The following is a 26,498-nucleotide window of genomic DNA, read 5'->3' as shown; positions in this document are numbered from 1 at the left end:
AGCTTCGGGATTCTGGGAGAGCTGATGTTATGTATATATGATCAAACACTCCTTTTCTGATGCTATTTTTGCTCTGAATAGACAGGCTTAATTTATGTATTTTATGCAGGTGCTATTTCAGATGCTCGTTTAGTGTTTAATTAAGTGTGGTTTTTCTTTTAGTAGAGGAATGAGTGTCTGCTCTCTGTCACTGTGCTGTCTCTGTGCTGTAGTTTTATGGTCGGTCCACTTAGTCTCAATATTTATGCTTTTTCTTGTGCGAGTGCTTAAATTGAAACATAACCCTCCACATTTAAACAATAAAAGTCTTTAAGGACCGACCTTCAGATCTACCGTCACTTCATAAATACCTTATCATAAAAAAGAACAGAAAACCATCATCTTACCCTTCGAGAACACCTACTAATTAAAAACACATGCTTCCAACATCATTTAAAAATTCACTCGTCTTTTGCCCTCAAACTCTCCAAAACAACCTTTATATGAAGTCATAGAAAGTCATTACAGAGCATGTGTTTTTTTTTTACTTTTCTGATTATTTATCATAACGGAAAAATCTAATTATGTTTCTACAGATGTGCTCTACTTCCGAGCATCAGAAGCGTGTCTTGTGCAGGTCTTATGATTGTGTGTGTTGACAGTGTTGAGTTAGCACTTGTTGACCTCTGACCTCCTGCCTCTCGTTGACCTCTGCTTGACCTCTGCTTGCGGTGTCCTCTAATAGGGATATAATGCAGTCTCAGTGGTGCTGGTTAGATAGGAGCGCTCAGGATGTCACTGTTGTTGTTGACTGATGGCGCTCACATATGGTTTTCACAGATCATAAAAAAATAAAATAAAATTCCAACCCTAAACTTTTGAAACAAATGACTTTGTGTAGATCAGAGCAGTCTCAGAGACCTTTGAACTGGACTGAAAGACAACAGCCTTGGGAGTGTGGGTGGCCCAAGTGTCAGCTTATGTCTTTTCCTCTCGTCTCAGAGATTTCGGTAACACTTCATTTTACAGTATGTGCACTTTCAATGTACTTCGAGTGTTCTTACCACAAAAGTAATTTAGTAGAGTAGTGTAAGGTAACTACATGGGTTAAGTTAAGGTTTAGGGGTAGGTTCAGGGTTAGTACCTAGCTAGTGTCATTACTACAATAAGTACATAGTGTGTTACATAAGTACATAGTAAGTACATAAGTACATGCGAAACAGGACTGTAAAACAAAGTGCTACTGAAATTTCACTTAACTTTATTTAAGTGTATTTGCTACACGTTTCATTTAGTTACTAAATAACTATAAAGTATGCATAATTCCATACAACTAACCCTAGCCTGACTATAGTAAATATATGTAGTTGATTATTATTACGCAGTACTTTACTCAATGTTATTTTATGTTCAATGTTAATTACACTGAAACATGGACACCTTAAAATAGTGTAACCGAAATTTCCCTTTTTCATGTACTCTTCAAATTATAAATTAAAGATTAGATATCAGTTGTTAATTTAACTCTTTCCCTGCCAGCATTTTTGTAAAAAAATTTTTAACAAAGTTTTCAAGGCCCCTGAATATTTTGTTGTATGAATATCTGGAAATGCAGTATATCATAAGAAACAACAGAGCCTTGTGATGAAAAACATCAACATTTTATGCTAGCTTCATGCACTCTTTTTCCTGGAAGTTTCATAAAAAAGCAATGTTTTGAGCAAAAAGCTGAGAAAAGCAGATTTTTGTCAAAGAATTAGATCAAAACATAGATGGAGTAGATCAAGTCCAACAACACCCTCAAAGCTTCACAGTTCTGCAGCCCGTCCTGGGTCGACATTTCATTCAGGAACATTAGGTAGTTTTGATTTATATGCAGTTTAATGTGGATGTTCATGTTATTTTACATATGCTTCTGCTTACATTTGCTATCGCTTGTTTCTGCTTCTTCTTCACATGTGTTTTGATCAGGAGATTCAGCGCTCTTTCAGAAGATGTGTCATAGCGCCCCCTACCGTATAACAGTGAAAACATGGGAAGCCAGAAATTTAATGAGTTAATGTGTCTTAAATTGCTTATCAAATTGGTGCTAACTAGTTTAAAACGGACAACCATTAAAGGAATACTGCCCTATAAATGCAAAGCACTAACTCTTCCCTTCATCTCAGTAGATTTTTATTATCATTTTTTCTTCGACAAAAATACAAATGACCAAAATCTGTATGGTTGCTGTAATATTAAAACAGTCAATTCCAATAATATAAATTTTTCATTTTTGACTTTCCGGGATAAATTGTTGTGTATGTAAAAGAGCAGTGAACATAAGCAGAAAGAAACAGCTTTGGAAATGTTGTCATGAGCTCTGGTAATTAGAGGAATCTCATAAAGTATACTTGTGTGGCACTGCATTTAAAGAGCACTCCGAAATAAGGCATCCTGAATTGTTAACATTTTTCATTACGTGGAGCGCTTGGGAACAAGAAGGAACAGCTGTTTGGAGCGCCTGTAGGAAACCCTTATTGCTTATTCAAGGTGAACTTCAGTGCTCTGGAAAAAATATATTGAGAACTTCTGTCACACTAATTAAGCGGAAGATGTTTGTTGGTTCTTTAAGTCAGAGTCAACTAGAAGTTGCTAATATATATATATATATATATATATATATATATATATATATATATATATATATATATATAAAAAAAAAATTTCACACTTGTAGTGTTCCGTGTCTTTTTTAACTGTAGCTCTACTTTACAATGTAGACAGCACAATAAAACTGAATGTTTAATTTTAATCATGAAAGATGACTCTGTGTCAGTGTACACAGGGCCAAGTCAATGAGCAGATCTGGGACTTGTCTCACAACAATATCTGATTCTGAAGCTGCAAAGTTTGCCTTGTAAATCATCAAACTAAGAAATATAGCGCAAGTTTTTGGGGGTTGAATATTGATATGATTGGATATCAGTATCACACTTCTTGGTCTTCTCTCCACCTGAGTATATGTTTTTAAGCCTGCCTGTTTGAGTTTCCTATGACTGTAGTTTGTACCTGTAGAGGAAAGAGTTGGCATCTTTATACATTTTCAAACTCAATATGTACAAACACCTTCTGACCTTTCCGCATATCCATTTTTGTTGTTGCGTTTTCCGTCGTCGTCTTAGACTGACTCTTAAAAGCAACTGTGAGTGTTGTTGTAGATGCTTGCTGTGCAATACATTAGTGCTGCTCCTGACTAAAGATTTTTCTAGTTGACTAGTAGTCGTTCATTTAAGCCATCTGTTGACTAATCGCACGTTAATTAAAATAATTACTTAAATGTATACTGGGGGGAATACTACACCATATTGAGCCTTTATTAAATGTAGGCCGAATGCTAATATGCCTATTCCGCGCTCAAGCGCACGCATAAAGCTTGCCGCAAAACACTGGCAAAAGCAATGATTATGGATGTCTTGGGGAAAAAAATAGCAAGGAGACATTTTGATTATTGATAAAAAAAAAAAAAAGCAAGGAGACATTTTGAGTTTTGATTAAAAGAAATAGCAAGGAGACATTTTGATTATTGATAAAAAAAAAGCAAGCAGACATTTTGATTATTGATTAAAAAACGAGTGTTTTCTGTTTTTGGCTGCAAAAGTTGACGATGCTGACTCGCCATCTCCACATTATAATGTACGCGCCTTTAGAGAGAAATGCACCTTTCATACGGATGACATAATCAGTATTTGTTTTCTATTTTACTTGGTTCGTTTTAAAGTAGACATTTCAAGCTTTCTATAGGTATATTTCTCCAGTCTGTGAGGTAAGTAGCCTATACGCTGAGTTTCGGTTCATATTTGTGACACGCTTCAGTTCACAGAGACCGAGACGGCAGAAAGCCCACCGTTTGTTTTTACATTAAATTTTTATTGTGAATTTACACAAATAAATGTAGACCCCTTACAGTTTCGAATGATGTTAATTACTCTGATGAACAAATTATGGAGTATTTTAAGTTGTTTCTGCTGTTATCAGGAAATAATGCAAGTGATCATGCCGGCGCCTCCATGTCATGCGGTAATCGCCCTAATGCTTCAGCTACCACACCGCACACACTTGCATATGCACCAAATAATAGCAAATAAACAGCTGCTCCGGCGTCGAAACAATGTTGGACTGTGTTTAGCTCACTCAGGGCGGGTCTACGCTAATACCAGCAGTGTCCGTCAGCAGTCGTGGGAGGGGCTTGTGCAAAAGGACGTCACACTGCCCCGAATCTGAGAAAGGCTTGTTCTGAGACAGTGCTTATGATTTATGGGTTATTTTTAAAAAAAAAGCACTGTGTGGATTTTTATCATTATAGGGTGGTTGTGTACACACAGTGCCAACACATTTATGTTCAAACCCCATGCAAAAGTGAATTTTGCATAATAGGTGCCCTTTAAAACACAGCAGCAGGTTTATTAGGTTACTGTCCCTTTAAGACTGAATTACACATGCTTTTTATTTCTCAACTGTTTTCTATGATCAGTTGTCCCAAATGAAAACAAAATTACAATAACATCACATGTAATTTACTTGACAATATGATCTATTTACTATTATGAATGCCTAAAATGTTATGAATTGGTCTATTAAAATATTTATTAATTTGAATTCATTATGTAAAAAAATCATTTGAAATTAATGAATGAGAACTTGATCGAGTTGTTTAACAAATCTCATCAAATACATTTTAACAGTCACTGGTCGCCATCTACAGGCATTGTAATAGATATTGTAATATTTGAAGCGAAACATTAGTTTCAAATTTAATTTACTCATATTTACTTTTATATCACATTTACTTTATATCCAGACTATTAACTTTTATCCCAATACTTTATTTATTATTTGTTGTTTGAAACACAGAAATAGCAATAGTTTGTGAATCTGTTTCAAACATACAGCTTACATGACCGCTGCTCACTCTTGTCAGCTGCCGCATGAAAGCAGGTTTAAATATTCCGGTGTGATCGTAATTTCAAAGGTTTAGAGGATTATAGAGATTGCAATCTTTTAAATAATAATCCCGAATACATATGGGTTTATATAGTCTATGAATTTTTGTAGGCTTTGTCATATTTGTACCAGACTTCAAAAGTAACCCAGGCGATTAACGATTTCCACTGTTTCACTCTAATGTTAATAAAGCACCCTTTCACAATTGACTTATATTATTTTTTGAGTGACAGAGATTTTAAAATGAACTGATTTTAAAGTAATCACTTTAGCCAGGTGACAATGTTAAATGTTGATTAACAAAGACTCACAGTGATGCAAGTTATAGGTTAAGCTTATTTCCCCTTTTTCTTTTTTCTGTTCTGTGCCTCAGAAAGCTTCCTCTATCCATTTTATTCATAGACTTAATGTCAGAGGATGAGTGGTTGATATTTATTTTTTTAACTCAAAACATTTCCTTTCATAATTTTTAACAAATAATTTGTTTTTTAAAAAGTTTTATTAAAGGACATTTTCAAATAATGATTTCGGCTCAATGGCACCTCCCTCTCGTACGGCGCCCCCTATGCATCGGTTGTTGATATCGGAACATTTTAATAAGTATGAGTACATGAACGTAGTTTCAGGCCCAATTATACTGCATCCCTAGTTGAATGACGACTTACTTTTCTTGTAAAAAGATGATGATGCACTTTCTAAAAACAAAGTTCTGTCATGCCCAGATGGTGCAGGCTGATAGGTCCGTATCTCAGTCTGCTTGCAATTACATCATCCTCTATAAGGCACAGTTGATTGGTTCCTGCTGTATCAGTAGCCAATGAGCAGCAGCAATAACAAACAACAGCAATAACAGTAACAGCAGCAGCAGCAGCAATAACAGTAACAGCAATAACAGCAGCAGAATTAATAACAACAGCAGCAGCAGCAATAACAGTAACGACAATAACCGCTGCAGCAATAACAGTAACATCAATAACAGCAACATCAATTAACAGCAGCAGCATCAATAAACAACAGTAACCGCAATAACAGCAGCAGCAATAACCAACAGTAACCACAAAAACAGCAGCAACAATAACAGTAGCAGCAATAACCAACAGTAACCGCGATAGCAGCAGCAGCAACAATAACAGTAACATCAATAACAGCAGGAACAATAACAGTAACAACAATAACAGCAGCAGCAATAACAGTAACAACAATAACAGCAGAAGCAGCAATTACAGCAACAGCAATAACAGCAGCAGCAGCAGCAGCAATAACAACAATAACAGTAACAGAAATAACAGCAGCAGTAATAACAGTAACATCAATAACAACAGCAGCAGTAATACCAGTAATAGCAATAACAGCAGCAGCAATAACAGTAACAGCAATAACAGTAACAGCAATAACAGCAGTAACAGCAATAACAGCAACATCAATAACAGCAATAACAGAAAAAGCAATAACAGTAACAGCAGCAGCAGCAGCAGCAATAACAGTAACAGCAATGACAACAGCAGCAGCAGCAATAACAGTAACAGCAGTAACAGCAACATCAATAACAAATATAGCTGCAAGCAGCCATTACCAGGGCCAAGCACAAGAAGCGGCAACAGATGCCATCATGTGTGGGAGTGGCAGACCAACTGCAGCAAGGAGCAATTAATGACATTTTAAGAGAATTTTGGGAAAAATGGCTGAAAAATCATATATAAAGTAGCTTATAAGATGATTTAATGGTTTATCACTTTCAACAAATAGGTGGCGCAGTTATGAAATCGATGTGATGTGGTCAGAGTGAGGTGACAATGACACATACAAAGTTTGGTTTCAAAATGTCAAGGCATTGCAGAGATAAAGTCTGAATAGTAATTTTGGCAGCATGCCTCAAATTTGATGCTGCGGTATACGAAAACGATTTCGTCTATCAACACGAAATCCATAACTTTCAGTCGGTACGGTCTGGAGAAGATACGATTCGATTTTAGTGAAAATCGGACAAACGATCTAGGAGGAGATCGAAAAAGTAGGTATTTAATGAAAATCAAGATGGCGGACAGGAAGTTTGGCTGACTTTGGCAAAATTGGTATCTTTGTTTTCAGCATAACCCAAGGAATCAATTAAGACCAGAGTCATTACAATAGGCAAATTCATTCAAAAGTTATTAGCATTTTTGTATATTTAATTATAAATTTTGACCAGCAGGTGGCGCTGTCTCAAAATCTTTTGAGTACCTTCAGGAGATGGTGTTGGTAGCAAATTCTTGAAGTCAATGGGAATTTCATGTTTTGTTCTATTATAGCGCCACCAAGAGGCAAAATCTCACAATTTTTTTCCTGTGTGCTCGGAATGAGCACATACATGTTTGTGCCAAATTTGGTGAAAATATCTCAATTTGCGTTATAGACATTTATATGAAAAAACACTTCAAAAATGACTTACACGTGACTTTGATTGAATTTTACTACCCCTACTATCAATATTTTGCCATTTGGGCATTGACATCTAGTTAACCAGCTATGGTTCCAAACTTCTGACGGTGGTTTCGTCTCGATAGGACTAACGGTTTCGAAGATATCGGCAAATGTTTTTTAAGCGCTAAATCACAATGCTACACAAACCGTAAGGCAAAACCTAGCATGTTTGGTATCTGTGGACTCGGCAAGGATTCAGGAACCCAACGAGATGACTCCCGTGAAAATAAGTCAACCACACCCAGAGTTATAAGCATTTGAAAAATAAATTTTACCACTAGGTGGCGCTGTTTCGAAACTTCTCAGGCTCCTACAGGGCATCGTACTGATGGCCCATACCGAGTTTCGTAACAATTGCTTTTTCGAAAATTGGTTATCAGTCGACTTGTCGTGACGCCCCGAATCTAACGAGACCACTTTTATGATTTTTGGACAAACTGTTCAGAAGTTATAAGCAAAAATAGCCATTTTCTGTATCTCTGGACCAGTAGGTGGCGCTGCGCCGAAACACAGCATGTAGCCTCAGGTCATGCTTGTGATGACATGTACCAAGTTTGGTCTCAATACGATAAATCGTTGCGGAGATACAGCCTTACGTCTGTTTTCGCAAGCGCTACGTAAAATTTGTTTGTTCGTTTTTCGAAAACGGTTTGACGAATCAACTTGAATTCCAAAAATTTTTGTCCCCACTGCCTGAAGATGATCTGGTGCAATTTTGGTGAAAATCGGACAAACCGTCTAGGACGAGTTCGAAAAAGTAGGTTTTTTGAACAATTCAAAATGGTGGCCATATTTTTATGACGCAAAATGACGTCATAGGATGCAATCGAATCGACATGAGCTCCGGAATCAGAGGAAAAAGGAATTTTGTCGATTGGCCTTAAGGTTCAAAACTTATTAGCATAATAAAAGTGAAATTTTGGACAGGTGGTGGCGCTAGAGGCAATGAGTTAGAGACACCAAAATTGGTGTATTTAATGTTGGGAATGTCAAACCAAAACAACTTTCCCGCAAACGGTTCTATGGGCTGCCATAGACGCCCAGTCAGAAGAAGAAGAAGAGAAAAGAAGAAGAAGAAACGGAAGAATAATAAAAACCGGAACAGATACAATAGGTGCCTCCGCACCTTCGGTGCTTGGCCCCTAATAACATCAATAACAGTAACAGCAGCAGCAGCAGGAGCAGCAGCAGCAGCAATAACAGAAACAGCAATAACAGTAACAGCAGCAGCAGTAACTACAATAACAGTAACATCAGCAGCAATAACAATAACAGCAATAACAGAAACGGCAATAACAGTAACCACAATTACAGCAGCAGCAATAACATCAACAGCAATAACAGTAACCGCAATAACAGTAACAGCACAGCAATAACAGCAACAGCAATAACAGTAACATAAAAAACAATATCAGCAATAACAGTAACAGCAATAACAGTAACAGTTATATCAACATCAGCAGCAGCAATAACAGCAACAGCAATAACAGTAACAGCAATAACAGTAACAGCAATAACAGTAACAGCAATAACAGTAACATAAATAACAATATCAGCAATAACAGCAACAGCAGTAACAGCAATAACAGTAACAGCAATAACAGTAACAGCAATGACAGTAACAGTTATATCAACATCAGCAGCAGCAATAACAGCAACAGCAATAACAGCAACAGCAATAACAGTAACATAAATAACAATAGCAGCAATAACAGCAACAGCAATAACAGTAAGAGTTATATCAACATCAGCAGCAGCAATAACAGCAACAGCAATAACAGTAACAGCAATAACAGTAACAGCAATAACAGTAACATAAATAACAATAGCAGCAATAACAGTAACAGCAATAACAGTAACAGCAATAACAGTAACATAAATAACAATAGCAGCAATAACAGTAACAGCAATAACAGTAAGAGTTATATCAACATCAGCAGCAGCAATAACAGCAACAGCAATAACAGTAACATAAATAACAATAGCAGCAATAACAGTAACAGCAATAACAGTAACAGCAATAACAGTAACATAAATAACAATAGCAGCAATAACAGTAACAGCAATAACAGTAACAGCAATAACAGTAACATAAATAACAATAGCAGCAATAACAGTAACAGCAATAACAGTAAGAGTTATATCAACATCAGCAGCAGCAATAACAGCAACAGCAATAACAGTAACATAAATAACAATAGCAGCAATAACAGTAACAGCAATAACAGTAACAGCAATAACAGTAACATAAATAACAATATAGCTGCAAGCAGCCATTACCGGGGCCAAGCGCAAGAAGCGGCAACAGATGCCATCATGGGTGGGAGTGGCAGACCAACTGCAGTAAGGAGCAATTAAAGACATTTGAAGAAGAATTTAGGCAAATGGCTAAAAAATCATATATACAGTAACTTTTAAGATGATTTAATGGATTATACCTTTCGACAAATAGGTGGCGCAGTTACGAAATCGATGTGATGTGGTCAGAGTGAGGTGACAATGACACATACAAAGTTTGGTGTCAAAATATCAAGGCATTGCAGAGATAAAGACTTAATAGTCATTTTGGCAGCATGTCTCAACTTTGCTGCTGCGGTATACGAAAACGGTTTCGTCTATCGTCACGAAATCCATAACTTTTAGTCGGCACGGTATGGAGATGACACGATTCGATTTTGGTGAAAATCGGACGAATGGTCTAGGAGAAGTTCGAAAAAGAAGGTTTTGAAAGTAAATAAAGATGGCGGACAGGAAGTTCGTCCAAATACGTCAAACTTGGTATCTATGTTCTCGGCATGACCCAAGGAATCTATTAAGACCAGTGTCATTACAATAAGCACATTTAAAAAAAAGTTATTAGCATTTTTGGAAATGTAATTTTAACTTTTGACCAACAGGTGGCGCTGTCTTGAAATCTTTTGAGTACCTTCAAGGCAAGGTGCTGGTAACAAATTCTGAGTTTCATAATGTTACATCAATGTGTTCATTAAGTATAGCATTTCACATCACAAAACTGCATTGAAATCAATGGGATTTTCATGTTTTGTTCTATTATAGCGCCACCAAGAGGCAAAATTCCACAATTATTTTCTTGTGTCCTTGGAATGAGCCCATACATGTGTGTGCCAAATTTGGTGAAAATATCTCAATTCGCTTCGGAGTTTTAGACATTTATATGAAAAAAAGCATCAAAAATGACTGACACGTGACTTTGATTTGATTTTACTACCCCTTACCATCAATATTTTGGCATTTGGGCTCTCGCATATAGTTAACAAGCTATGGTTCCAAACTTCTGACGGTGGTTTCGTCTCGATCGGACTAGCGGTTTCGAAGATATCGGCAAATGTTTTTTAAGCGCTAAATCACAACGCTACACAAACCGTAAGTTGAAACCTAGCATGTTTGGTATCTGTGGACTCGGCAAGGATTCAGGACCTCAACGAGATGACTCCCGTGAAAATAAGTCAACCACAGCCAGAGTTATAAGCATTTGAAAAATAAATTTTACCACTAGGTGGCACTGTTTCGAAACTTCTCAGGCTCCTTCAGGGCATCGTACCGATGACCCATACCGAGTTTCGTAACAATTCGTTCATGCGTTCAAAAAATACAGCATTTTAGCACATAATTCAAAATGGCCGACAGCCAAAATGGCCGATCTGGGAAAATTTGATATCAGTCGACTCGACATGACGCCCTGAATCTACAGAGACCACTTTTATGATTTTTGGACAAACCGTTCAGAAGTTATGAGCGAAAATAGCCGTTTTTCATATCTCCGGACCAGTAGGTGGCGCTGCGCCGAAACGCAGCATGTAGCCTCAGGTCATGCTTGTGATGACATGTACCAAGTTTGGTCTGAATACGATTAAGCGTTGCGGAGATACAGCCTTACGTCTGTTTTCGCAAGCGCTACGTAAAAGTTGTTTGCGTGTTTATCAAAAGTGGTTTGACGAATCGACTTGAATTCCATAACTTTTTGTCGGCACTGCCTGGAGATGATCTGGTGCAATTTTGGTGAGAATCGGACAAACAGTCTAGGACGAGTTCGCAAAAGTAGGTTTTTTGGACAATTCAAAATGGCGGCCATATTTTTATGACGGAAAATGACGTCATAGGGTGCGATCGAATCGTCATGAGCTCAGGAATCAGAGGAAAAAAGAATTTTGTTGATAGGCTTAACGGTTCAAAAGTTATTAGCATAATAAAAGTGAAACTTTGGACAGGTGGTGGCGCTAGAGGCAATGAGTTAGAGACACCAAAATTGGTGCAATTACTGTTGGGACTGTCCTCTATCAGAATGTCAAACCGGAACAACTTTCCCGGACACGGTTCTAGGGGCTGCCATAGACGCCCAGTCGGAAGAAGAAGAAGAAGAAGAAGAAGAAGAAGAAGAATAATAATAATAATAAGAACCGGAACAGATACAATAGGTGCCTCCGCACCTTCGGTGCTTGGCCCCTAAATAGCAGCAATAACAGTAACAGCAATAACAGTAACAGCAATAACAGTAACATAAATAACAATAGCAGCAATAACAGTAACAGCAATAACAGTAAGAGTTATATCAACATCAGCAGCAGCAATAACAGCAACAGCAATAACAGTAACATAAATAACAATAGCAGCAATAACAGTAACAGCAATAACAGTAACAGCAATAACAGTAACATAAATAACAATAGCAGCAATAACAGTAACAGCAATAACAGTAACAGCAATAACAGCAACAGCAATAACAGTAACATAAATAACAATAGCAGCAATAACAGTAACATCAATAACAGTAACAGTTATATCAACATCAGCAGCAACAGCATTGTAGAAGTTCTGCCAAGACCAAACATATCATTGTCATATCTATTACCATGCCAAACACTCAGAGAGTTGTCATGTTATAAATATTATTGTTATAGTTTAGGTAAAAAGGTACAGTATGATAATTGTTTGATGTGTTCCTTCCTGTATATAAAAATCCATGAATTTCCTCCTTGTTGAAACACAAGGTCATGTTTCTGAAGAAATCACACAGCTGATTTTGGTCTGGAGATAAGAGTTTCTTTCTTTCTAGAGCCCATTATTACATCTCATGATAGATTTCTGACATGCACACAAAAGTCAATGATATATATATATATATATATATATATATATATATATATATATATATATATATATATATATATATATGTATATGTTATATTTGAAATTATATATTTATCATTGACTTTTGTTGAACATTAAACATTTTCTTAGGAACAAAGTGCAAAGAGAAGCATGGTGATTTGGTGGTCGGAACTGACGTTTTTTGTCTTCTCTTTTATAGCAGGTCTTTATAGTAAATTAGCGTTTACAGTGTGACTGTGTTACACCGTGGGCCGAGAGTGGAATGTGTGTGTGTGTGCGTGTGTGTGTGTGGGTGTGGGACTGAACCAAAGAGAGAAAAGGCCACGGCAGAAATAAATAATCATTTGGCCAGGTTAGGATTCCAGTGGTGTATCTTACGTCTGTTAGTTGCACTAGTGCTATCATTCGCCACCATTAATATCCAATTTCATATGAAGCAAGAAACCTTGTTTAGAAGGAATATAATATGGTGTGATAACAGCAGGACACCATCCTGCTCACATAATTACCCAAATGCAGTGCTGGGAGGGATCAGATCCGTGGCTGGGCAGGGGGCATCAGCGATAAGCGCCCGGTGCGCTCCCACACACTGGTAATTACTTTATTGATAATTTGCAGGGAAAATTGCCTGAGCCAATCGTTGCTGCTAGATTTAATGGATTGGAGGGGGGGGGGGGAGCAAAATAAAAAAAGGATCTTTCAAAAGAATTTTAAATATTTTTAGGCCATAGAGGAAGGCTTTTTCTCCAGCGATAATAGCTGAAAGTCATGTAAAATAGCCCACTCTTGGCATGATGCTGCTGGACGCATGTGTGCTTGTGGCAGGGGATGTTTATCTGGCCATCCTGCATTAACACATTTACCCCCTCGCCTTAAATGAGGTCATAATTCTCGAAGGGTAAGGCCCTGGTAATGAAATTGACATTTAGCAGCCGCACCACAGTCTATTAACTACAATAAATTTAATTTGCAACAGGCCCAGAAGTGAGCTGAGCTGCAGAAAGAGAGAAAGAGATGAAAAAACAGCAAACTGACGGCCCTGGTGTTTATTACATGCGCTGGCCACAAGTACATTTTGCTAAAATAAGACCTCTCGTGTTCTCTCGTGTAACTATAACTGCTTTTGCTCTTGCTGCTAAACGATCAGATAAAACAACATTAGAAATAGAAGTACAGCAGATTTAGTGTTTCCAGACTCACGTTTTTCAAATAAAGATCTGCTTCTAGACCCTATCTGTAATGTCCAGAATATTGTTAAAGCTGAAACAAGGTTGACTACATCGCTCATAAAAAGATTTTGTCAGCCTTCCCAATTAAAATTGTAAAATTTACTCATCCTCATGTTGTCCGTAACCTGTATGACTTTCTTCTGTGGATCGATCACCAATCAATCAATCAACCAATCAAACAATCAAGAATTCAATTGACTCAGAGGCAAGGAATTGTCCTGCCATCATTTCAAATTCAGCTTTGATCACAGGGATAAATTACAGTTTAAAATATATTCAAACCGAAAACAATTATTTTAAATTGTAATAAAATTTCACACAATTACTGTTTTTACTGTATGTTGGATCAAATAAATGCAGCCTCGGTGAGCATAAGAGACTTTTAAAAAACATTTATTTTTCTGTTTTTAACATTATATTATATTTGTCATTATTAACGTTGGGAAACATTAGTGTGTTGGTGTAGGTTTATTGCAAATGATCCAAAATTTGATGTGAGTTTAGGATCATGTGACTTGAATCTTTGAGTGGGGATGTGATTTTGTGATCATGCAACTCCTGGATTGTCTAAGACCAATGGAGGACTTCAACAGTCCTGTCGTCATTAGTCTGTTGGGTAACCTGCTTTAAAATATGCTGTGAATATAGCAGTTTACTTGTTTTCATCATATGATATTCATGTGATATATAATAATCAGGTGACTAGGTATGGTTCAACTAACTTTTGGCTTTTGCCGTTTTAGACCTAGTCGTGTGACTTCATGATCCAATTTTGAGAAAGGGCACTTCTGACCAAATATTTAACATTTTCAGTATAAAAATACACAGTGATATGTACTGTATGCTTCAGGTTTCAGGTTTTATTATTCTTTTGTCTAGCTGTGAAAATAGCGCAAGTCATTTCAGGAGTTCTTACATAAATGTAAAAAAAAATAATAAAGTAATGTCACTTACTGTGCCAATAAACAATGCATTAGAAATTACACAGTGGTAGGAATTTTCATTAAAAATCCAACTTCTTCTTTGGGCATTTCTAGTGGACAAATTAACTAGTTAAATGTGTGTTGAAGGAGATTTTTTTCTACAAACATGTTTACAGTAAAAGTACACACATTGATTGTTGACAATAGTATCAGCTCAGTTTACTTTCTACCATGTCCCATACTCTGTGTTTATGTATCGCTGTGTTTGCGTGAGCATGTCTGTATGTCACAGTGTGGATGTATGGCTCTGGAGTCAGTTGCTCTGGTAAGTAAAATCCTTTAAATCTCCGGGCATTCTCTGGCCTGTCCGTAAGGATCAATACAGCTTGTGTACAGTCATTTTGAGGTCCTCCCTAATGGCCACTTCATACAGCCAATAGGGATTTGCACGAGCACTACTAAGTGACACACATGATCGATCATAAAAACTGATCGTCATGATTGTGTGGCGTGAACTTTTACTGAATTTAATTATAAATTAACAGCTTTACACGTGTGTCAAAAAGGGGCCTTGTGGCGAACAGGACGGCCGAGGGCCGTGAGAGAACGGTGCGAGGCCGGTGGTGCGATTGCTAATGAGCAACACCTGTGAAGCACACCGGTCTCGCATCTCTCAAGTAATTTCTCATAATTTACTCACTTCCAAACGTGAATGACCATCTTTCTTCTGTGAAAGACAAAATAAGATATTTTGAGAAATGTCTCAGAAGAAAACTTGAAAAGTGAAAAGTCAGTGGTCACCATTGCTGTTTGGTTACCAATGTTCTTCAAAACAACCTCTTTTCCCACATCATTGTAGCTGAACTTCTCTTCTTCACTTTCGGATGTGACCGAGATAAAAGGACAAATGACATAATCCCCCAAATTTCTGTCGAAAGTCGACCGCTCAAAATATAAACCGATGACTTAAGATTTTATGTTGCGAATCAAAGGAGTGCAAAATCACAGTTTTGAGTTTTTGATAATTTCTACTAAAAAAAACAAACTGGCTGAATGAGCATTGTTTTAATTAATGTTGAATGGTTTCTGTGAGGGTTAGGATTAGGGGTACTGTCAGAGCATAGAAAATATCATTATCTCACTATAAAAACAGTTAAAGTCAACAGAAAGACGTACAAAGATATAAAAACAAGTGTGTGTGTGTGTGTGTGTGTGTGACTATAGTGTCTTTGCCCACGGTGAAGGCATGCACCCCTCATGTCTGAGAAAAAATTGACATCATTGAAAAATCTTTCTCACTTTAACACACAGTTTACACTGCAACGTGTCACTTCAGAACTGCAGTACTTCACTTATAGGATCTGTAAACCACACCTGGGGTCTTTGTACTTGCCTACTAGTTACATATTTCTGGTATTTGGCCACAGTGTGCAAGTATTGAATGAATTATGAGTATGTGAATTTGTATCTACGCATGACTTTTTGCACATTTAATTAGATATTTTTTGGACTTTTTGCCTTTTTTTCATGACAGTCAAATGTAGACAGGGAAGTCGGGGTGAGAGATGATTGGGACATGGGCTGAACTTGGGTCACCAACAGTTGGCCAACAGCTCTTACACATGTCTAGAGCATATGTAGAGCACACTGCACCACACACACACTTGATGACTTAACAGCTTTAATTTGTGAATGCAGCAGCGTTTTTGTCGTTCTTCTCAGTTTGCGCAAACCATATTAATATTACGCGCTTAAATGAGCTATTTAAAATCTCATGTTTTTAACTGTATCAGAAACATTTTGAGATATCAGTGGAACAGACAGCAGGTCACCGAGGAGCCGTAGGAGATGTGAACGGCATAATTGCTTTTGGATTTTTTTAATTGAATTGAAATCTTTATTTCGAACATGGAAGAGAAAGTATATAAAAAAAATAAAACAATGTTTAAAAACATAGGAGAAAAAAAACAACAACAACAACAGATGAGCAGCAAACAAAGTACCCTTCTTTCCTGTGTTAACATACTTCTATTACATTTGCGAAAAGGAGGAAGAAGTAAAACTTATGCACTCCTACCCCTTTAATTCTTACATTCCTTCAATTAACAATTTTTATATTATTATTATGTTGTTATATACATTTACACACACACACACACACACACACACACACACACACACACACACACACACACACACACACACACACACACACACACACACACACACACACACACACACACACACACACACACATATATTAAAGTGACCACTGACAAGTATTTATGCATCTAACCTCGATTATGTACTTATTCAAGCAGCAAAAAATACAATCAAAAATACTACATTTACATCTACTTTTACTACAGTGCTTCTTGAGTCCTCTTGAAAATAATTTCTTTTGAATAGGAATATGTTTTGGCATTGCTTTAGGTTCTCATTTAGTTTATTCCACAATTTAACTCCGCAAATTGATAAACATAATCTTTTCCTCGTTGTTCTAAATCTATTAGTCTTAAAATGTCCCCTTCCCCTTAAATCGTACCTTCCCTCCCTCCCAGAGAACATCTTTTGTACATTCCCAGGCAATGGGCTATTTCTTGCTTTAAACATGAATACTGCAATTTGATATTCGATTAGATCATGGTATTTTAGCAATTTAGACTGCAAAAATGATGAATTTGTGTGATCCCGAAATCTTCTGCAACTTTCATGCAACGTCCATGTTGAGTTCGAGGTTTAATCAATCTTGATCAGTGCTCTTTTGGCCAGTCCAGCCTGGATGTTTAACAACTAAGCTAACCACTTCTTAGGGCTAATTTATTTGACATGCTTTTCCAGTTTATATGTATTTTTGGTGTGCGTGTTTCTTGAAGGTCTCATTCCCGTCACCGAAAGTCTCGCAGTGGCAGCAGTGGCCGGTCCAGCAGGAAACGTAGTCGCAGCAGAGAACGAGATCATGGCCAGCACAGAACTCGAGACAAAGACAGGACACGAGACAGAACTAAAGACAAAGAGGCCAACAGAGCCAAAGACAAGGACAAACAAAGGTAATACTTTCTTTTTGAGTTATTTGAATTTCTAAGTTCTCTCTTTGTTTTTCTCTAGCACACACTCCCAAACTGTTCCGACTGTTCCAACAATATATCCATCTCATGTCTGAACGAAATCTTATAGTTTAGATTCAGCTGAGAGTTGAGCTCAATCGTGTGGTAGGCCTCATCCATCCAGCCTGATATCTGCCCTTCAAACACAGTGTATACACCGTCCCGCTGGGCGTCTAATGCGTTTCCTTCTCTCTCACTGTCTTGATTTATACCCCAGTGTAATATGCGTGAGCAAACGCTAACTGCATTTCCATCTCCGCTCTCCTGTTTGCCCCCCTCAAACTCCAGCTTTACTCTAGAGAGATTTTACTCCAAGACAAAGTGTTCTCCTTTCCAGTTCCAATGACAACAGTCAGCAAGACTGAACATATTTACAACACGGAAACACCAGTAATTATAGACATATGCAAAATCTGTTCAAGATGTTGTGATTTCTGACATTCTGGTGTTTGGATGATTCTAGAAACATTTCCAAATAAAGGTATACATCTTACTAAATGACAGCAGTAATTATTACAAGGATCATTAGGTGTAATATGTTATGGGGCCACTTCCCTCGTGAAGCCCCTGTCCATTACAATTGATTGGCTGTGAAGTAACCCACTAAAGAATACATAGTCAGGAGAGAAATTGTTGATTAGTGATTAGTGACACGACAGAGACAGGTCTTGTTTCCTCAAGGATACATAGTACCACGTCTAGGGCCTGTTAACCATTCAAAAAAGTGAACCAAATGTATATGGATAAACTTATTAACATTTAACTAGGGGTGGGCTATATAATTATAGATACAATAAACAGTAGAAATTTGACTACTGGCACAAAAATGGTCTCGGTTACGCTTCTGATGTACAATGCCTGTCATCACAAAGTTATCATTTGCATGCATTTTTAAGCTTTGCCAGTTTAAACATCCAACAATTTTAAACCAATCGAGTCTAATAAGCTGTGAAAGAACTTGCGTCTGACAGACTTTGTTTTGTGCTCATACAGCAGTATTCAATTGAGTTTTTTATCACAGCTTATCGTGTTTAAACAGTCAAATACACAGAGAATAATGTCAAAATACCTGTGTTGGGGAGTGTTCACATAAACACAGATGGTAATGTCTTGAGTAAATTAAACAGCTGGGGGAAACTGATGTGTGTGTTTTCAGTGGGCTGTTTATATTAATCTCACGTCATAAAAGCATCCTGAGGTGCAAGTACATTCTCAGACTCAGCCGAACGCACATCTGCTGGAAAATATCTATTGGAAAAATATTGGAATCGATCCACGAATCGCGATGCATCGATTTATTGTCCAAGCTCAAAATAAATAAATGATAATTTATATAAATATACAATTTTGAGTACAACTATATAAAGTCTTTCTTTCTTTCTTTCTTTCTTTCTTTCTTGCTTTCTTGCTTTCTTGCTTTCTTGCTTCCTTTCTTTCTTTCTTTCTTTCTTTCTTCCTTTTTCCTCTGCTGTTCAGTTTTTTTACTCAGGTATTCCTTGCCGTTAATTCATGCACTACAATCTTAAAAAATGCAGTATTTTGCTTTATGGTGAAATTATATCTTTACTGTTACTTCATTGTTAATAAACTCAAGTCTATGATTTATTTATAGTCAAGTACATTTACAGTGAGTGGACAAATGTACGTAAACACTTTAACTTGAGCAGATGTTTACGTGTGGCGAGTAGGGGTTGCGATATTGACAAAAAATTATATCTCGGAATTTTCTGGGATTTTCTCAATGACAATTATTAGACGATATTTTGCAGAGTGTGTTTATTGTGTTGGTACTTTGGCAGGTTTAGGACTGTCGTGGACAGCCGACTCCTAAAGTTTTTGATATTCTTCATACTCTCTGTGGTGGTATTTTTTCCAGTATGTTTCAGTTGTATTTTACCTAATATTGGCATTTTTACCTTTATAAAGCCATTTTTTAAACCTAATTATATCCATGCATCATTTCATAAATGAAATCAAATTCAATTATAAAAATAAGACACAATAGGGCTGTTACCAATCAAATGAAATGAGTTTCAACAAAATTCATCTTTGCAATATTGAATATTGATATTTAAAATGATTTAAATCAAGAAAAGATACTTTAAATGTGAAATTGAGTGAAGTCACTGTTAATGAGCGAATCATTGAGATTTAACCGATTCATTCAAACGGCTGATTCAATCAAGGAAAGAAGCATTTGACTATCTTAATCTATCCTAGTCAATGATTCGTTCAAAAAGCCGGTTCCCTCAGTAAGGAAACAGCGCCGTGTGTGACTTTGTTTTGGACCATTTTCGTTGGCGAAATAGAGCAAAAACAGGCAATATGGTGTTTAAAATGTAAGTCACTTAATATGAACTTCTTGTTTATTAAACTTGTATAAAATAAATATCACATTTGTTATCATGCTGATATTTGGAGAAAAACTGCACTCTTGTGATATTTATTACTAAATGATATGACTAAATCACGCAGTGAAAGCGTGCTCTACAAGACTACATCACGTAGAGTATGCATGCACTCTCTGGGTGTGTGTGAGGGATAGGCTATAATCGATAAAAAAAATCACAGTTTAATGTCAAATTAAATAATGTGATAATGTCAAATCGCACATCGTTAAAACAACAATTACTTAATTGCACACCCCTAGTGGTAAGTAGACGAATCAGTCGCAGAGCTTGATCCTCCAGGTGATCTGGTGAAACTACTGGATGAGTCATGTTTTAATTGAATAAAAGTGTTTCAAAATCTAACAAATAACTAGTGATGAATCGGTGTAAACAGTAAACACACATTTCGATCCCCAGACACTTGCTTCTATTCTCTGTTAGTCTGTGCGTGTGCTCTATATTTTGTTTCTCTGCAGCTTATATGTCCTAGGGGAGTCAATACATGTAATTGTGGCTGTAATTAGGGGATGTGGCTGGGATGACATTAACATAATGGAGGGACAAACACAAATGAGCAAACACAGGGGCCGTTATCTTAAACACTTCAGACCCTTGGGACCCCCTGCCTTAATCTGAGCTACAATCTCTATCCAATAACTCCATTCACTCATATATGTTTGTTCACTTACACACTTTCCTGTAGGACACACATCGCTCTTCACTTTCACAACTATCTTTACTTATTAGACGTTATTGAATATTTAATATCAAAGTTGGTCTACTGTAATTTTGCTTTAATGACATTTGGAGGTAACATAGATTTGATGGTCTAGAACAGAGATTTTCAACTCTGGCCCTCGAGGTCCACTTTCCTGCCAAGTTTAGCTCCAACCTTGATCAATCTCACTTGCCTGTAACTTTCTAGTAATGCTGAAGACCTTGATCAGCTTGTGTTTGATTAGGGTTGGAGCTCAACTCTTCAGGAAAGTGGATCTCGAGGGCCAGAGTTGAGAATCCAAGAACTAGAGTTGTGCTGATAGACGATAGTATCGTGTATGGACGAGAGTTATCGCTGATGGCAGATGCCTTTGACGATATCAATACGATAATTGGCTCGTTTTTCCATTAATGTATTAAATTATTAGTATTATTATAAAGATAGTATTGTTATTAAATTAATATTAGGAACTACAATTAATTTGCCTTGCCTAAATTCATAACGACATCACAGCCCAACACTTGAGACAACACCGACACACGTGTATGAGGACTCCTCTAAGAAAGGGCTTTTAAAACAGACTAAAAAACTACATCCCACATCAAAATTTAATTGCAAGGTGATCCATTCACAAATTGTCAAGAGTGCTTGTTTTAACAGACGCATCACTTTTATACAGATCCAAGATGAAAACGGCATCGGTGTTCGTCAGTATTTTGTTTCCATAGTACATCAACATTTAATGACACTAATAACATTAAAAACAATACGATTACTAAATATTGATGATAATAATATCACTAAAATGATATAAGCCTAATAACCGTCTTTAGTTCACGAACACTGTCATCTGTGAAAATGAGGAGCAGCTTCAAAAACTTGTTTAACAAGAAATATTCTTCTAATTTTTTCACTGTCATTAATGTAGGTCCACAAGAGAAATATTAAGCTAGTAAATTATGATAGTCGCTATCTCGTTATATCAATCGTCGTCTCTGAGACAATGTGTGTTAATGCAGCGACTATGCCGAAATCTCAGTCCGTTTCTACTTTCACGTTCAGTAAATGAGGGCGTTTACATGCACGCTCTTAACCCGATTATGCTGAATACACTGACAATGCATGTGGTCATGTAAACGCATTAACCCGTTTTCCTTTATCGGATTCAAGTCATAAGTTTAAGTATAAACCGAATTACTCTGATTTCTCCCGGCATTTAAAACACAATAACCCGCGTTCTTTGGGCTTATTGAAGTGCATCCAGACAGAGACAGCACTGGTAGGAGGACATTTATCGCAAACTCTCTTTCTTGCCCCAAGAAATTATTAAAACGTGTTCTCATCTCGTGCAGAAGTACAGTCAAAATAGTGCATCTGTAACGGCATGAGAGGATAATGTGTCTGTTAATTTCCCGATGACATGTTGAATTACTCTGAGTCTGATACAAAAATTATTTTTGACCTCACTATACCGGGAATTAGCCTGATTTAGCCCATCAATAAACACTCAAAATTCACCCGTATATTTACAGTAAAGTACTGGCAGCTATGGTTCCAGCCCTTTACTGTAATTTTACGGTTTCAACAATGCTGTAATTTCACAGTAAAGTACTGGCAGCTGTGGTTCCAGCCCTTTACCGTAATTTTACGGTTTCAACAATGCTGTAATTTCACAGTAAAGTACTGGCAGCTGTGGTTCCAGCCCTTTACTGTAATTTTACGGTTTCAACAATGCTGTAATTTCACAGTAAAGTACTGGCAGCTGTGGTTCCAGCCCTTTACCGTAATTTTACGGTTTCAAAAATGCTGTAATTTCACAGTAAAGTACTGGCAGCTGTGGTTCCAGCCCTTTACCGTAATTTTACAGTTTTTAATTTTACGGCTGTGCTATAATTTCACAAAGTCAAAAATTGTCACTCAATGGAAAAAATAAAAACAAAATAGATTATGGTACAGTACATTGTTTGCCATTTATTTAAAACAGGTAACAGGTTTTAACAATACATTAACAGTATTTAAGGGAAAAAAGTCACAGAAAATATATTTTAAAATTCAATGAGAGGAACAAGTAGGCAAAAACAAAAACCTTAAAAAGAGGCAAAACCCCCCCCCCCCCCGAACAAACAAAAAACTAAAACCAGCCAACATGTCACATCAGCAACCAGGCCAGAGAGGAAGTCTGGGTCTGAGAGTAAAACATTGAGAGCCAATGGATGAAAAATCCTTGATAGAGGCAAAAAAAAAAAAAAAAAAAAACCCTGCCAAAACATCCCAAACCTGCTTTTGAAAGATCTGGCCTGAGAGGAAGTCCGGATCTGAGAGGACATAATCAGGAGAACCAATGGGTGAAAAAACGTAGGAAGAGGCAAAAAACAGCCAACACGTCCCACATCAGCTTTTGACACATCTGGTCTGAGAGGAAATCCAGGTCTGAGAGGAAAGAAAATCAAGAAAATCTTAGTAGTAAAATAAAGCACATGGCAAAAACTAGTGATCACATACTCAGCGAACACTTTTAAAAGAGACATAAAATGATCATGTTAATGTACTTAACTAATCTTAGTTAACTAATTATTTTGACACTTAAAAAACAACACAACGACCCCAGTGGATGAATGAATGTCTTCTGAATCTGAAGCCAAACTATAGATGTGTGTAGTAAAAATATTTATATTTTTAACTCATTTTATTTTTGTGTAAGAAAACAAAAAAAATGTAATACTAAATGAACTATAAATCATTACTTCTGATCTACTGTCAAAAGACTGTAAACCAGGGAAATGGTAACGTGACGTAACTCAATTGTGAAGCTAATGCTAAGTGTCAGTGACCCTTGCTTCTGTTACATTTCGAATAACAAATGCACAAATGACAATGCATTATTGTGCACAACGTTTGCAAGTATACATGGCGTGAAACTCACCAAAGATTAGGGCAAGCTGTCTCAGTAAAACATTTACATCAAGTGAATGATTCCTAGGACAAAAAGAAGAAAATAATTATTTCGAAATCTTTAACAAGCAAAGAAATTCGACGTCAGAGCACGGAGAACATTGAATAGTGAAATGCCTCAGCTGTTGAGAACTGTCTGTCTGACGTGTTTCGCGCCGTCAAGAATATCCGTCTCTGCCTCGTCTTTCAAAAACAACCTCTTTGACTTAATACTATGTAACATTAGGCCTACATGTGAATCACAAAAACGCAGGTACTTGCACCACTAAATCGAAAAAATTTTGCTTTGGGAATTTTGCTTTGGGAATTTTATTTTGCTTTATTTTGCTATTTTGTTTTGGGAATTTTAACAGCTTTACATTATTTGCATGGAAACTAAACAAATTGACCGCTACATTTTAATTACTACAATGGATCTGGATATTTTGAGTAGTTTTGTAATTATTCTCCATCTTATGTGCATGATATTATTCGAATTGATGTATCTGGTAAGATTCGCATCGTGTAACGTTACTGAATCACACATTCATGTAAATCGAGTTAAGGGTTAGGCTAGCCTACTACAAATGAAGCCCAACTAATTTCTAAATGGTAACTTAACTTTAACCAAGCAAAGAAGTCGCAGTAATAATCGCATAGATGTAATCGGAGCTCAAAGAGCATTTATTAGCAGGCGAAAGCCCTCAACCGTTGAGAGCTCTGTCTGCAAAACGCGATTCACGCTCAGTAGCCTAATTTTCGCACAGTCAAAAATACCTCGTGAAAAAGACGATTTTACAGGTTGGGAGTAACATAATAGAATAACAGCATAGAAATAAACTTACCTTGAACAGTGTCCTTCTTTAAAACAGCCTAGAGGAGTGTTGCGAAACAATTCTGCTTTCTGTTCGAAAATAGACCGCGTTGAAGATGCCCCGCCCCCACGTGCTATTTTTTACAGTTCAAGACTGTTTTTTCCAGGAACAAACGGGTTTACACATAAATGCTGTAAATGTACCGCAAGTAATTAATTTATGGAACATAGAATTTACAGGATTAAACTGTTTATTGAAATAACAGTATTTTACTGTTGGAAATTGGCTGTATTTTTACAGCAATTTTTAACAGTGCACTCCACCTTTGCTAGCAAAATAGAAAAAGATTCGGTTACACTTTATTTTAAGGTGTCATTGTTACAGTGTAATTAAATATTTAAGTACAGTGTAATATTAATTAACTACATGTACTTACTATAGGGTTAGGGTAGGATTAGGATTTGGTTGAGGGTTAATTGCATGTAATTAGGCATAATTTACTGTTATTACTATGGTAATTACATATAACATATGTAACAAGGACACTGTAAAATAAAGTGTTACCAAAGATTCTCATATATAAAACCAAGTAATAAAACAAGAAAATGAATAAATAAACAAGCAAGTTAATAAGTAAGTAAGCCCCTCCCCACACCCGATAATATCGTGTATCGCCGATCTAACAGGCTGATGATAGGACGATATGAAAATGGAGAATATTGCCCAACACTACTAAGAACATAGATAGGATTGTGTAGAGCCAGTTGGTTTTCTATATGCATGCATTATGCAACTGTGAGCCAGTGAAGTGATCTAAAGAGGTGTAACCTGCAATCTCTTGCAAACCAAAGACCATCAGATCACAGTTTATGGGCAAAACAAGGTCAGGGTGATGCAAGGAAGTTTGTTTTGGGAATTTTAACAGCTTTACATTATTTGCATGGAAACTAAACAAATTGACCGCTACATTTTAATTACTACAATGGATCTGGATATTTTGAGTAGTTTTGTAATTATTCTCCATCTTATATCAGATGATGTCACCAACGTCTCCTCACTGACGTCACTCAATTCTAAAACTTGTCTTCCGCCATCTTGAGTACCTGATTCAGCAAGATCGATACGTCAGTCGCAAAGGAAGTAGAGCTATTCTCTGGCCGAGCCCGAAGTTGCGGGCCGATATTTCCCGTCACAATCCTCGGGCCGGGCCCTTGATCTAGAGATGTGCACTCCCAATGCAAAAGAGTGCGGCGCGGGACTAGATTTGATGGCGAGTGCGAGCGGCAATGCACTCTCTGATTGTGTGCGCGTAGCAGGGAGAATAAAACGATTCGCGGGACTCCCGCAAACTGGAAATATCTATGAATAAAACATATAAAAACTAATACAATTTTGCAGAAAAGCAACAAGAACTAAAACAAAATAGAAACGATTTACAGGCCAGAGTTTCCTTTTAAAACACGTTTGCAGCGTTGAGCAATGTAGCCAAAAACAGACATACGTGTTGATTTCTTCAACGCAAAGGCCAATCAGAAGCATTTAAGATAGACTCCCCTCACTGCTCAAAACGGACTTTTTGTTCAAAGCTCTGTATGCTGACAAATCCTCTAATTGTAACAAACAAAGTGTATATATTATGAAAGATTCAATGTGCAGTCAGCTTAATTGATATTAACAGATGTGAGATCGCGATTAACTGATGTCAGCTTTTTAGGAATTATTAAGGGAGCGCACTTTGCGCGCATTCAGTCAAAATCCTTCAATCATATCTTGCCCAACCATGCACGCAGCTGCTTGCTTTTATGTTATAACAGTGGTTTGTGTGTGCAAACT

General features: G+C 36.9%; 1 protein-coding gene and 1 long non-coding RNA gene across 3 annotated transcripts in view; one reads left to right on the top strand and one right to left on the bottom strand.

The window, feature by feature from the left end:
• Positions 1-26,498, top strand: part of rsrc1 (arginine/serine-rich coiled-coil 1) — a 173,715-nt gene that overhangs the window by 24,525 nt on the left and 122,692 nt on the right. For both annotated transcript variants that reach the window (XM_077207546.1, XM_077207544.1), the window contains exon 4: positions 17,581-17,754. In XM_077207546.1, the coding sequence (XP_077063661.1) occupies positions 17,581-17,754 (174 nt within the window). The remainder of the gene's footprint in view (positions 1-17,580; positions 17,755-26,498) is intronic.
• On the bottom strand, positions 22,705-24,873 carry LOC143715781 (uncharacterized). Its single transcript, XR_013195888.1, has 3 exons — positions 24,696-24,873; positions 23,843-23,895; positions 22,705-23,349 (listed from the first exon to the last, which is right to left on the bottom strand). It is a non-coding gene; the product is annotated as an uncharacterized LOC143715781 (long non-coding RNA).

Source organism: Siphateles boraxobius, unplaced genomic scaffold (genome assembly GCF_051911475.1).
Source record: "Siphateles boraxobius isolate OS27281-9 unplaced genomic scaffold, OSU_SipBor_1 6, whole genome shotgun sequence".
NCBI classification, from domain to species: domain Eukaryota; kingdom Metazoa; phylum Chordata; class Actinopteri; order Cypriniformes; family Leuciscidae; genus Siphateles; species Siphateles boraxobius.
Note: the sequence above shows the minus strand (reverse complement) of the source record. Positions and strands in the feature narration are given on the sequence as shown.